Raw genomic sequence first — 14,364 nt, 5'->3', positions numbered from 1 at the left:
TGGTTAAGCTTTGAACTGGACATCAGCATTGTTAACATTTCCAGAACTCTCCAGTTGTGGTTCTAATGAAAAGCTTTTCACCATTAGAGACACCAGCTAAATTGATATTGATTAGCAACGCTAAATAAAACACTGAAATTTGGTTGTAAGGTTGACTGACAGATTTTGTTTTCTCTTTTCTGTAGAGCCAAACGTTCTAGCTGGCACATTAATTGCTCACAAAGATGCCGTCTGGGGCCTTGCTTATAGTGGTATAAAGAATCACTTACTATCTTGCTCAGCAGATGGCAGTGTTAGATTATGGAATCCATCTGAAAAAGTGCCCTGTATTTGCACTTACAATGGAAATAGGGGTGAGTTATGGGTAGTTTTTATTTACTTGTAAAAAGTTTTAGTTCAAAAGAAAGGGATTCCATATAAAATATCTGACCAAATAACAGTATTTCTGCAGATAAATCAGAAATTGATAATAGCTGATGATGGTAACCTAGACACTTGCTGCTTCCTCCAGCTATTAACACTTTTGGCTCTTTTTGGCTTGTAATTTTTTAATAGAAATTTTGTTTTATTTATTATTGGTTAAGTGATATCATATCCTTCCAATGCATTTTGTATTGCTCAGGACAGCCAACAACAAATAAACTGATAAAATCAGAAATCAATACATGGCTAAAAACAGTAGGTTGGATCCAGAATCTTCCTCCCATCTCAGGCTGCTTCTGATCCAGCAGGGGAATCCCACTGGATGAATGGAAGAGATGGCTGCTTTTGTTGTTGATCCCTCATTCCTCCCCCTCCCCCCCCCAAAAAAAATCTTCTCCAGAAGGTATGGGGAGGTGGCGCTGAGGGCTGCAGAAGGAGGGAGGAATCAATAACAGCCACACAACCCACTCTTTCTCTGCTACCCAAGAGTGTTCTGAGCAATACTCTTCTGAAGAAATGCTCCCACCCGTAGAAAAGAAGATGAATCCAACCTCCAGGGTGTGGCAGGGGAGCAGCTAAAGTAAGGCCTTGCCTCACAAAACTTCAGCTTTGCAGGTCAGATGATTGCCGCAATGAAAAAGGTCTTAACCATGTGTCATATAATAATGAGGGGGCCAAATAAAGCTCCTAAGTTCCACATCTAGGTGTGGCTTCAGAGAGAAAGCTTTTTCTTGCATTTTAACCAGTCATGCCTTGGCCACAAGTCGGACATGGAGAAGAGTCAGACTGACATGGGTGAAGGTGATCCCTTAGATTTCCTGGATCCATTCTATTTAGTTTTAGGAGAGCAACTATACTTGGAAGCAAGGGATTTGGAGACTGTAGATTATTTTTCCAAAATTTGATTGGTTAAATCAATTATTAATTGATTGAAATTCAGTATTATCCAGATGAAAATACTTCTTTCTTTAAGGAAATTAATGACGTCATAGGCTACCCTAGATGTAGACATTTAAAGAGTTTAAATGTCTACATCTAGTAGACATTTAACAGAACTCATCTTTTTCCTTTCCTGTCTGCTCTAGAGTATGGAATACCCACATCAGTTGATTTTATAGGCTGTGATCCTGCTCATATGGTGACATCATTTAGCACTGGCAACACTGTCATCTATGATTTGGAAACATCTCAGTCGCTGGTAATGCTTTCCTCACAGACTGATTCTGGTAAGCTCAGGGGGTTCTTTACAGCGTTTGTCTCACCTTTGCAATCTTACATTGTTTTGCGACAAGGCCAGTAGGAAGTTTTGTATGCAGTTGCCAAATTGTAATCTAAATTCAAGAAAATGTTCTTCATATTAATATTTACATGGGTGAAATGTGGACATATAGCTCATTGGGAACATCGTCAGTGTTGCCACAGTTGTGGTACTCTAAATCAGAAATATGTCATAAAACTATATGAAGCTTCAGTTTATAGGGTTGGATTTTATTCTGGGAAACTCCTTTTTAAACCCTTTCTCAGCCGTGACCTCACCGGGAGGTCTTGGAAATCACTATATCACAGTAGGAGTCCCCATGTGTAAAATTCAGTAATTATGATGAGCAACTTCAAAGTTGAAGACAAACAAGATAAAGACTGGAGTTCACGTCGCAGATTAAAAGTCCTTGATGTGCTTTTGCTATCATATTCGCTAAATGCCCTGCACATAAAGAGATGAAGAACTTCTTTAAAATTTTTGCTTAAAGTATTACAAGTGAGTTTTATACCTCCCCTCCTCCATCTGTTCATCATTGCTCCATTCCCCAGAAATCCTTGCAAAAATATTCTGTGGGCTCTCCAATATTAGAAGCATAATTAATTGATCAAAGCAATTATTCCCAATCATGATTTATTTGTAGTTCTGTGCTGGGGTAATAGTGGGTCAAGACATAACAGAAAGTTCTGGTTTGCCCTTGAGTTCAAGTGTTCTCCCCCTTCCCTTCCTTTGTGCGTTAGGAGAAGAAAGTAAAAGCTTCCATTTCTAGTTTGCAGCAAACCATCATTTGCCACATTCTGATTAAAAGTTTTACTGCAAACCAAAGTTTCTAGTCGTTTCCACTTCTGTTCAAAGGAAGGGAAGGGCAGGGGGAACACAAGAGCTCAAGGCTTGTCGTCGCTCATTATCATAGCAACAGATTTTGTTTTTTCATTATGCCTGAACTGAGCTGATATGTCTTTGGTTCAAGGTGAGACTAGCCCTTGGCACACAGGGGCAAGCTCCTATACGTAGCTTCAGTAGAAATTTTTAGCACAAGGTAGGATAATTTAGAAACATGGGTATACTTCAGTGATTTTTGATAATTTTCAATTTTTTTTTTTAAGTATTCGTATGAAACATATTATTTGAGTGAATTTTTTTCCTTCCTCACCTGATCGTTGCATGTATTTTATTCTCAGGTTTGCAGTCAAACAATCATATTAACAGGGTAGTAAGTCATCCAACACTCCCTGTAACAATAACAGCTCATGAAGATAGACACATCAAGTTTTTTGACAATAAAACGGGTAAGGAAATGAATACGCACTGTCATGGAATTTCACACTTTTCATTAGTGCCCTGTCTCTCTCTCTCTCTCTCTCTCTCTCTCTCTCTCTCTCTCCTATCTTTCCCTTTAAAATACTTATTTTTAACTCATATTGATTCAAGGGCAAATTCATGGGGCAAGGCAAGATCTTTATGCCTTGCTTGTAGGCTTCCTGGAAGCATCTGCTGGAAATAGAATGCTGGACTAGGTGGACCTTAATGTGATCCAGCAAGGCAATTCATTCAGTTTTCTGTCAGATAATTGTTTTGAATCACTAGTTTGTCAAAAATGAATTCTTGGTAGATCTTACAGTTGTTGTTGTTTTGTACATGGCTGTTAGGTAAAATGATCCATTCTATGGTTGCTCACTTGGACGCTGTCACAAGTTTAGCTGTGGACCCTAATGGAATCTACTTGATGTCTGGAAGTAAGTTAACAACCTCCTGTATACTCAGCAGATTTTGTTGTAAAGCATTTTTTGTTATGACTGAAAGCCTAACTCTGTTTTTCTCTTCATTCAGGCCATGACTGTTCTATTAGATTATGGAATTTGGACAGCAAAACGTGTGTGCAAGAAATAACAGCACATAGAAAAAAGTTGGATGAATCCATTTACGACGTAGCTTTTCATCCATCGAAAGCATATATTGCCAGTGCAGGAGCTGATGCCCTTGCCAAAGTATTTGTGTGACATAACAAAGCAAACCTGCATCCTATGTAGCAGGTTTGCCAGGACAAAAAGAGGGAATGCGTCACTGCCATCACTGAAAAGGTTGCTGATGAGACACTACATGTGACCAGCCTCAGCAGAGACTGTGCTTGGGGCAGGGATAATTTGGTCAAATCACGATCTCGTGAATAATGCTGGGCTGATTCATTTAACTGTAATTACTGTATTTTGGGGGTGGGTGGGGAAGCAAACCAGTATTTGTAGCCTTGACTGGATATGAACTGCGCGTTTGTCTGTTCTTTAGGTGTGTCTTTAAACGAACGTGGAGTCGGATCTTATTAAAGACTTTTATTTTGGACTCTGTGTGCTGCCTTAGGGTTAGGAATGTGGTGCTCTTGTGGGGGTGGGGGTGGGGTGGGAGTGAGCTCCAAGAGTAGCTTTCTTTGCATCTCTTAGTAACTTCTGTTTATCAGGCAAATGCCACAGATTCCTCTTTTAAACTTTTATTTTGCTTTAAAGAAAAAGGAATTAACTTAAAATATTTAGCATTAGTTGCACAAAATATTTGGATAAAATTCTAGTTTTTATATGTCTTTTATATATTTAGCCTGTCACAACAGTGCTCAAGATTGTATGAATGATGTTTTTTCGGCATTATAGTACCCTAAACTGCAGAGATCTTGCTGGCCCGCTGTCCTGTAACCACACGGTTCCCTTTGTTGCCTAACAAAGCTCAGCTCAGTCCTTCCTCCAGGATGCGAATTCATCTTCATTGCATTACCAGCTTCCTAAAGGACTGTACAGAAGTGTGTAAAAGAAACATAAAGGAACTAAGCACCTCCCAGCCCTCCCAATGAACTTTTAAAATTAATCTTGGCATCCTATCACTATGTGATATTTTGTACATCTTACTGTATTTACGAGATTATTTATCAAGGATTACCCATCTGGCTAATGGCCTATTATTTATTTCACTTTTGTTGGACTATATATTCTTTTTATGTAGCGTGTTAAGGGGCCCTGTATATCTATTATGGCACTCTTTGAACAGTCTAAAATAGACTAAAAATGGGACATGTAATAGTTTTTAAAGTTACAGATAAACTTTTTTCCAGTTAAGTGTCTGGAGTAAAGTTAATTCCAGAAAGTCGTTACAGAACTTTTGGAGTGAAAATGTTTTATTTGCAGTTCAAATAGAATGCAAAAGTAGTTGAATCAAAGAGTCAGAAATTGGCCGTGTTTGGAAAAGTTATTCCCTGCTTTGATTTTTTTTCAGATGTGCTTCAGTTTATGGTGTAACTAAAAGATTTTTTTTTGTGTAACTGCATGATTTAAGACAATAAAGTATTTTTTCTAGTCTTCCACAAAAATCTTTCTGATCAGTTTGCGAGTTTTGATGAGTTTTGTAAGTTTTCTGTTTTACAAGCAATGAATCAGCAAATTTTTAAGATTGTACAACATAGCAAAAGTACAGCTGTTAAAAAATGTATATAAAATGCATATAATAAATACTAAATGGTGTACCTGTATGTTACTGTTGGCTATATTTTGTGTTGCAAACTTTTAAGTGTCATTATGTTCTCCAAATAACTAAATTGGGAAATGATGGTTTTAAATCTAGCAACAAAGTATTATTTTACACATTTTAGTTAAATTGCATTGCTTTCAAACACTTGTAATATTTATCAACCATTTCTGACAGCACCACTCCCTTATAAGAACTTGTTTCAAGAGTATTTCTTTTGCTGATATTTATTTTTAAAATAGGAAATAATGGCAAGGCAACCATTATTATATTCTGTTTTCAATTTTGCTTTGTTTTTTGGGATCTCACCATATGGACACACTTATAATGCAATCCTATATGTCTACCCAGGAGTAAGCCCAATTGGTTTACTGAAACTTACTCCCAGGTAAATATGTATAGGATTGCAGCTTTAGATACAATTTGATTGTATGACCTTAGGAAAATTGTAGGCTTGTCATCACCTATAAGTATGGTGATTCTTAAATAGCTTTTTCATGTATCCCCCTTCCCCTTACATAAAATGATGTCTGTGACTGTTTATGGCACAGCAGTTGATAGAGTCTGTGCAATATCAATTATTTTCTGTTGCAGCACATCTTTCATCAATAGGTTATTTTTACAAATGGCCCCATTCTTTAAAGAGAAAAATCAGTACAGTACAAATGAAGAATGGTGTTTCTTGAAACAATGGCACAGTAACTAAGCACATTATTGGTTCTTGGAAGATGTTCTTATAAAGAGTGGCAACTGTGTTTCCATGTTTTACATCTAGATTAGTAAAGAGAATGTATCTCGGATTGAACTGGAAGAAAACAAAAAGGTAGTAATGTACCCTTGACAGAGTAATGTAATCATATATTGCATATAACTTTGGTGGGTGTTTTTTTTTAAAGCAGCATCATTGCAAACAATGTGATGCATTAAATTTATATTGTAAATAAAAGGGGAAATGCCACCCTTGACCACTGATATCATGGTGAGGCTTTCAAGACTTGTGTGTGTAGGATTTTTTATTTTTTTTAAACTGTTCTGATTTGCACTCTTGGTTTTTTTCCCAGTCTGAAGCATTCACTAATTAACAGGCAAGAGTGTGTGTATTTTTATTTTTATTGGAAGTAATTACATAATTGCCTTTTCTTAAGTCAAACATTGTTTCTAGCAGTTTTTCCAGACTGCTGCATTCTAACGCTTAAACGAAATGTGATTCTTTAATAAACATTGCCAAACATAAACTGTGCTCTTATTTTAAATTGTATTAAAAATGGGGAAAGAGGCATACGTGTGTGTGTGTGTGTGTGTGTGTGTTAAATCTTATTTATTTAAAGTTTCTAAACCATTGTATTCTTTCTGCTTGAGGGCACATGGACAAATAAATATCTAAAATAATGGATTGAGGTAAATTTTGAGCCAGTAGAGGGCTCCATTAACATAAGGGGATTTCTGCCAATTCTCACCCTACCACCCATTCTCCCACATCCATCTGCTCCAGATGGTTGGGGAAATCCTCCAGTACAACATGGAAGATGACATACTCTGTTGCAGCAAGAAGGGGGGGAAATCCCCTCCTCTTCTATTAGCAGAGGCCTGTACTAGATCAAAGACTTTTCAGAAACGGGAAGGGGATTATTGAATACAACTCAATAGAATTACTATACCAAAATAATCCCATGACTATTTCAAGTCAGGTTGTGTGAAATAGCTCCAGTTTCCTCAATAACTAGATGTAATTCCCTTGAGGTTATATCCAGTGCTGTCCAATGGAAAGGATTCCCCAGCATACCTCCAAATCTGTCCAGAGCAAGAGGAAATCTTGTTGCGCAATGGAAGTCTGTTCATGTAATTGATATTTTTAACAGTACTGGTAGCGCATCCAAGGCAATGTTAAGGGTAGAAAGTGCAATAATTTGTACCCTAAATTACATGTAATAAACAAGTTCATTGTTTTGTGTGTTTGGTTAAGAAAAAGGTGTGGCTATCTGACATTAACATTGCTATAGTATTTCTGAGAAACTTAAAAAGTAGAACCAAGGCTTTATACACTGTTTTTGCGTTTAAAAATTGGTAAACAATTCTTTCCCCTCTCCGAAACATTAAATTCTCCACTGATTCAGACCGGTAAGAGGAAGTACAGCTTGTGCCAGGAGTAGGACCAAAAAGGCCTTTATCGCACCCCATGAACAGAACAAGGGACATAACCAATTATGTTCCATGACTTTTAAACACTTAGTTTGCTATTACGTTCTATTTCTATATACTACTGGATTTTCCTGGGCAGAACTCTGAAATACACAGCTAATATAGGGCTAGTCCATTCTATGCTTCTTTAGCGCAAGGACAAGCTTGTGCTATGTTTGTATTCTGACTTTATCTTTTTGCAACAGTTTAGCTGTGCATCTTATATCAAAGAACATAAAAGCCCCAGTGGCCGTAAGAGTTTGAATGAAAGATCTTCCTCTCTGCAGTGCTCTAAAAGCCGCTTTCATGTCACTCTTACCAATTCAGCAATACCTGAATTAAAATGGAGAGAGCAAGGCCAAGGTGCAACTCCAGAAGATATGAACCAAGCATCCCTTTGTACCAGTCCTGCGGCCTTGTACTGTGCAGTGCATCAGGACATGACCAGATAATGATTCACTCTGTTCTGAAGGAATTGAAAGCAAGGACATACAAGCTTGGGGTTCCCAATGTAGTGTCCTTAGGCTCAAATTGCCTGCCAGGCTCTCTGCTCTCTGCCAGTGGTTTACTGGCAACAAAAATACCAATTAAAAGTATCCTTGGCTGTTTCTCTGCCTGCTATTCCAGCTTGCCCCATGTGGCCCCCACCCACTTTCATTTCTGACTAGTAACCGCAGACCTTTGGATCAATTGCAGAGGTGAGAGAATGATTTCTGATGGCTTCACGATGGAGCAGAGCCAGGCACCGTGAAAGGCAGGTAACAGCAATTGGGAAGGCTGGGGGATGGGTAAAATACACTCCGCAAAAAAGGTAAAAACAAAACCCAACCCTGCTTCCCACTCCTGTTGGGCACAGACTGCCCCTGTGCAGCTCAGTGCCCATTTTATAGTCCCTACTACATGCGGGGATGACGGGAGGACCCAGGAGCAACAGTCACAGGGACAGTCCTGGGACTGGAAAAGTTGGATTTGGTTCCCTATATCCCCTGTAAAGTCCTTGGTCATCCCGGGTTGCTCCCAGGATCCCCTGTGCACCATTTGGACACACAGGGATGATCCAAGGACTACCCCAGGATATAGGGTTGGTGTAGACATGCCCTTGAACTAGTATGTCTTTCTACTTGAGTGATGTAACTAGATTGTTTTGTGTGTCACACTAGCATATATTCTCTGTGTGTATAAGGTGTTCAGAGATCTATTCCTGCATGAGAATTTACCTCAGCAGATCAAGACATTTGCTTTATTTTTATCTGCTTACCTTGAAATTATAATTTTGTTCACAATACTATAAAATTAAAAGCTGATATATTGGCTTAAATTCCATATATAGAACAATAGGACATACAGAAACATTCTTTCACTGGCAAACCATTTTCATAGAATCATAGAATAGCAGAGTTGGAAGGGGAATACAAGGCCATCTAGTCCAACCCCCTGCTCAATGCAGGAATCCACCCTAAAGCATCTCTGACAGATGGTTGTCCAGCTGCCTCTTGAATGCCTCTAGTGTGGGAGAGCCCACAACCTCCCTAGGTAACTGATTCCACCGTCGCACTGCCCTAACAGTCAGGAAGTTTTTCCTGATGTCCAGCCGGAATCTGGCTTCCTTTAACTTGAGAAAATTAAAAAGAAATTTTCTTAAAAAGAAAATTTGTGCATAAATTTTCTTTTAATGCACTGCAGTTGTCTGATATATCAGAGCAAAAAGTAAGAGGAAACTATTTGTGGTGTTGGTAGTCACTATTCAAATGTTATTTGTGTGTTGGTAAAAGATTTGTTTGAAATTTTTGTTTTGTTAGAAACTGGACTTAACATAAGGCTGACTGAAGTACAGCAAGCTTTTTCTATGTGGACATATTCAGTATATATACAAAATGCATGTTTGGGATACTGGAATTACGTCCTACCTCTGTGCGTCTGCTGTAATGTCTAAATGAGGTGACCATGCATTTAACTGCAGTGTGTGTGTCCGCACAAAGTGATCCTTACTTCTTAACTGGTAGGCTGCAATCACGCTAACTATTCAAGTTTGGTTCAAATAGGGCTGATCAGTTTGGCCCTTTATGCATAATGTTAAGTACATGTAGTCCTCCCATGAGAGCTTGCAGGAAGGTTGCCAGTGAGGAGTCCTCCTTATTGCAGTCCATGCAGGTAGGGATGAGAGAATGCAGCAGTCAACTGGATCCTGCCTGTTAACATCTTATCAAAATGTTTGTAACTGAACAGAAATAGCAGGAGTATACAGTATTTCACTGATCAAATGTAAATATTTGGAGTTTACATTGTGAATAATCCACAACATTTATGCTATTGCTGGTAAGAGTGAGTGACCTTGTACATAATTGTTTAAGGATAATTTCCTTTGTTAAAAAAAACCCTTATTACTCACTGTGTTGTTTCGTCTCTGTATCAGGGAAACAACCTTCTAAAAATATTTTAAACACCAAACCACATATTTATAATGTGCTTAATAAAATACACCACTGAACATTCCTCAGCATCCCCTTACCTATTTCCTATCTCCAAAATATTTTTACGAAACAAAAATTAGATACTCAGGCTTAAAGCCCCATCACATCTAGGTCAAACATGTGGCTCCCGTCGCTTCTCTGATGTCACTCCAACGTTGCTTCCTGAAAATAGGAAGTAATTAGCCACATTCAGTCCGGTTGGGGAGAGCAGCAACCAGACTTTCTCTGGGGGCTTTTGCGGCACAACAGAGGCCAGAAGGGGTGGAAGATGCATGAGAAGCAGACAATGTCATGTGAGTAATCCATGAGTGCCCAGTAAAGAGTGTGCAGTAAAACGCTGGTCGGACGGAGCTTTTAGATGACCATTGGGAACCTTTTGAGTCTCTTGAGGAGACATAATCTTCCTATAGATCTTACCCCACACCCAACAATATGGCATGTTTTGCCAAATTAAACTTAGGTGAACTGTTTGTTGTGCATTTCCTCACCAGGTGTTTGTAGGCATGGATTTGTTTTAATTGCAGCTCCATATTTATGCTCCCCTATACTCAGAGGCTCAGAACTTTTCTTAGCTGTTTGTGAGGTTTTATACCAATATGTTTGTTGGAGTGGGAGACATCTCCTTTTTTGGCTAATAGAGTTACAATGTGTTGCCATTTCCCTTTTTCTATGGAATGCAATAATATGGCTGGCAGGGCTGTGTGCTTGGCACTAAAAACATCTCTGTGTGCGTTGCATTACAAAACATCTGTGTCTCTGCTGTCTAGATTCTGCACTAAGAAAAGGTGATGTCTGAGTTGCACAAGGTTATTCAAAGTAAGGACACCATGCTATGCATTTTAGACAGAAAGAACTTCTACAACTCCCAAAATTCCTCAGGCAGCATGGGAATTCATTGTGCATCTACTGCCACAGTTGCACTTCTGTGCTCCTGCAGAATTGCAGTATGCATGCAATTGATCATTTCCCTTCCCTCTTAATATTTGCTCTTCCACTAGGGACTCTGGTGCATGCTGAAAGAGCAGTTTCTTCCACACTAGGATATGAACGTGTTTGTCAAGCACTTTGGGGTGAGTGAGTATTGATCACAGATACTTTTGCCCTACAAATACACCTTATATACAATTAAATTGTCATGTTTTTAAAAGACATTTTGTCAGAAAACACGCAGCATTTCCAAAACTCTGGTTTACTAACATGAATAAACACCCATGACAATTAAATATTTTAAAGCAACAAGTTATGTCGTCTGGCTGTGAAACTTCTCCTTTAGTGAACAGTGCAAAACATCTCTGGGAAGAACTACAAAGAGTCTTGTAGTACCTTAAAGACTAATACATTTATTGTTGCATAAGCTTTCATGGTTGGACTCTACCACATACATGAAGGTTGGGATAGATGGGCAAGAGAATTTTGAAGGGACTTACGGGGCTCCAAATATGTGAATGAATTAGCTAGTAAACATTAACATGATCATCATGTGGTAGCAGCTATTGTATGCAGTTATAGTTTTGGTAGTACTGGACTTTTTTAAAAGCATGTAAAGAAATGTAATATTTTAACTTTTTGTTTTATTGTGATGATTCAGCAGTTAGATACCAATAGCTGTATTCATTATTATTGCTTTATGACTTATGCCATACTACAGTTCTGGAGTCCCTAAAAATATTATAGCATGAAGAACAGCTGTTATGTAAAGAATGCATATTTTCCATATTAAAAAGGCTCTATGATTAAAGCTACTAATTGGAATGAAGCTATTTTTCCCCTTGGGAGTACCTGATTGGTTCATACCCTAAAGAAAAATGCGAAGAACCGTTAGGGTAATGCGAATGAAAAATAGTAGGCATTCTTGCCATTCATATTTAGTGTAATATATTGACAATTATTATTTTTCAAAAAATGGCTTAAAGCTAGATAAACACGATCCCTTTTATACCCTCATAACTACTTGTAATTTTACAACCAATATAACCTAGTATGGGGAAATGAAATTTGTAGTTGATTATAGGTAATTGTTATTTACAGCCCAATCCATAGATAATTCAAGCTAGAGAATCAGGATTTAAAATTGATTCAGTCCCATTCAAATTAGTGGTACTAATTTAGCTTAAAGCTAAGAGTTTACAGAAGTTTGAAAAAAGTCATGTGTGCAAGGAGGATGTTACAATTCATAATTTTTTAAAATTCTTCAAATAGTACAAGTCATTCCCAAGATGAACATGACCAAAGTATTATTTTGAAATCCAGACCTGGCCAGTTTGGTGAGATCTTTGGTGTAAAACTAAAAAGGAATTACTTTTTTAGTCTATTTACTGTAGTCTGTCAGTCAGGCTGTATACAATCCTTTAAGCATTAGTAGCTGGTATGCAAGTGTAATGTTGATAACATATTTGATTTTGACTCACCAAATTTTTTTTCAGCATAGTTGACAGCATTCTTGAGTAAATTCTTTTACACTTGATACAATGTATCTCAGATTATTGTCATTTTAATTGGTGAGGAGACTTATTAGGTAACAGCATTTAATGCCAGGAGCAGCTGTATATTTTCTCTCTATACATAAAATGGATATCAGGTAATGTTAACTATAAGATCTGCATCACTTTAAACTTTAACTGAGGAATATTAAATATACATATACATGGTAACTTGGCCAAATTCTCTACTTACTATGTATTCAAGCAAAACTTGCACTGACTTCAATAGAAGTTCTGCCTAAACAAAGTAGAACAGTTGCCCTTTGTAAGCAAATCCAAGATGTTGCAACTTTGTGTGCTAGAATAACAGAACATCATTTGCTCTAGATAGAGACCTCGTTGGCTTTCCTGGTGTGCTTAGAATTATCTTCCGCCTTCCATTCATTGTTTGGATTCCATGAAATCTCTGCAAATGGCTCTAGTAACATCGGAAACAATCTGTTCCAGTCCTGTAAATTCTCTTGTGAAGAAGGTATGTGTTTCCCTAGGCTCAGATGCCATATCTTTTAAATCCTCCAGTGGAGCCCAAGCAATGCCAATAGAGAAGATGGTGATACCTACAACAAATTGTTAAGGAAGAGCACTGTTTAAAAGTTCAAGTAGACATGACAACTGCTTCTAGATTCTTTTCATTTATAAGGTTGATGTCAAAGGCACTGTTCTACATAAAAGCTATTAAAGAGGTTATTAAACTACTTATGATGGATTCTGTAAACTAGTTTATAAAACAATGCCAAAGCACTAGGGAAGAAAAAGTATTTTGGATTCTGGATCAGATGTAATGATTGTTGTATCTCAAACATGTAGTGAGGCAAGCTGACACAGTGGAAGTCTTTGTTAAGTGCACATCCAAAAGTGATGAGTTTCAATAAGTCATATTTACCCCATTATTTACATCTGCTCAAACCATAAGATGTTACAGTCTACCTACTCCGAGGAATCTTGCTAAATGTAGTTCTATGGGAATCCTTGACCCTCCACTAAACTACAATTCCCAAATGAATTGGGAGAAGCTATAGCAGTCAACCTTGTTTAAACTGATTGTATAGCTACAACTTCACTTGCATTCAACTTATTAGAACTGTCCTCTAAAATTATAACAACAGGTTTGAAATGGAGGTATGATGTAATTTATATGACCAGAGAGTAGTCAATCATTTACCTGCTTTATGAGCAGCAACAGCAGGTCCTCGGACATCATCATAAGACTGACCATCAGTCAAAATCACTAGGAAATTTTTGTTGGGTCCATCTCTTACAGGTCCAAACACATTTCTGGTTGTGTAGGTAATGGCATCTCCGGTAGCAGTACCACCACTCATGTAGCGGATTCCACGAAGACCAGATAGAACCTTCTCTTTTGTGACATAGTCTGTAAAGCTAAACTCAGTGCGCTGATCATAAGTGAACTGAACTGCTGCAATTTTGGCACCAATATCTGTGATCTCAAATGATTTGGCAACATTACTGATAAATTCAAGCATGAGACGGAAGTTGCTGTCGCCAACACTGCTGGAACCATCGATCAGGAAAGCTATGTTCACGGAATTGTAACAAGTCTTGCTGCATAACATTTGTTCATGAGCACAGAGCTTTTGAACGAGGGGTTTCACATATTTTGTAGTACCAAACCAGGTTGGTATATTGTAGGAAAAGAAACCATTATTTCGACAAACAGCCTGTTTTAAAAGCAAAATAAAAGCCATGGATTTTGGTAAGTCTACTAATGAAGTGATTTTACCTTTCTATGAAATCACATTTTTTGGGGAGGGTGTGATGCATGGTACTCATATCATCCCTTGAGAATGAATGTCTATTATAGAAACTACACATGTTCCTAGCAGTCAAAAGCACAATTTAATGCTTGGAAAAAATGCTTTACTTCCCCAGGATAGCTTACCCATTGCAATTGTGATTGCTGTGTTGAATGGATCACAGACGTACCTCTTCCATATTTCTAGTTGCATAATTTATAATTACTAACAACTCCCATTGTCTACTCACTCAATCTTGTGGCATTCCTTTCCCTTCCTTAGATTTTAGCTCTCAG

At 37.9% G+C, this 14,364-nt stretch overlaps 2 protein-coding genes across 4 annotated transcripts in view; one reads left to right on the top strand and one right to left on the bottom strand.

Moving 5' to 3' along the window:
* Positions 1-6,203, top strand: part of STRN3 (striatin 3) — a 58,734-nt gene extending 52,531 nt beyond the window's left edge. For all 3 annotated transcript variants that reach the window (XM_063117766.1, XM_063117767.1, XM_063117768.1), the window contains 5 exons: positions 186-353; positions 1,509-1,649; positions 2,863-2,970; positions 3,331-3,417; positions 3,512-6,203. In XM_063117766.1, the coding sequence (XP_062973836.1) occupies positions 186-353; positions 1,509-1,649; positions 2,863-2,970; positions 3,331-3,417; positions 3,512-3,681 (674 nt within the window). In that variant the 3' untranslated portion in view covers positions 3,682-6,203. The remainder of the gene's footprint in view (positions 1-185; positions 354-1,508; positions 1,650-2,862; positions 2,971-3,330; positions 3,418-3,511) is intronic.
* A 6,050-nt stretch (positions 6,204-12,253) lies between these two features.
* Positions 12,254-14,364, bottom strand: part of COCH (cochlin) — a 34,827-nt gene continuing 32,716 nt past the window's right edge. The window contains exons 10-11 of the mRNA XM_063118469.1: positions 13,477-13,993; positions 12,254-12,871 (exon numbers count right to left, since the gene is read on the bottom strand). Of these exons, the coding sequence (XP_062974539.1) occupies positions 12,696-12,871; positions 13,477-13,993 (693 nt within the window). The 3' untranslated portion in view covers positions 12,254-12,695. The remainder of the gene's footprint in view (positions 12,872-13,476; positions 13,994-14,364) is intronic.

The sequence above is a fragment of the Elgaria multicarinata genome, chromosome 2 (genome assembly GCF_023053635.1).
Source record: "Elgaria multicarinata webbii isolate HBS135686 ecotype San Diego chromosome 2, rElgMul1.1.pri, whole genome shotgun sequence".
Classification (NCBI taxonomy): domain Eukaryota; kingdom Metazoa; phylum Chordata; class Lepidosauria; order Squamata; family Anguidae; genus Elgaria; species Elgaria multicarinata.
This window is presented reverse-complemented; position numbering and strand designations above follow the sequence as displayed.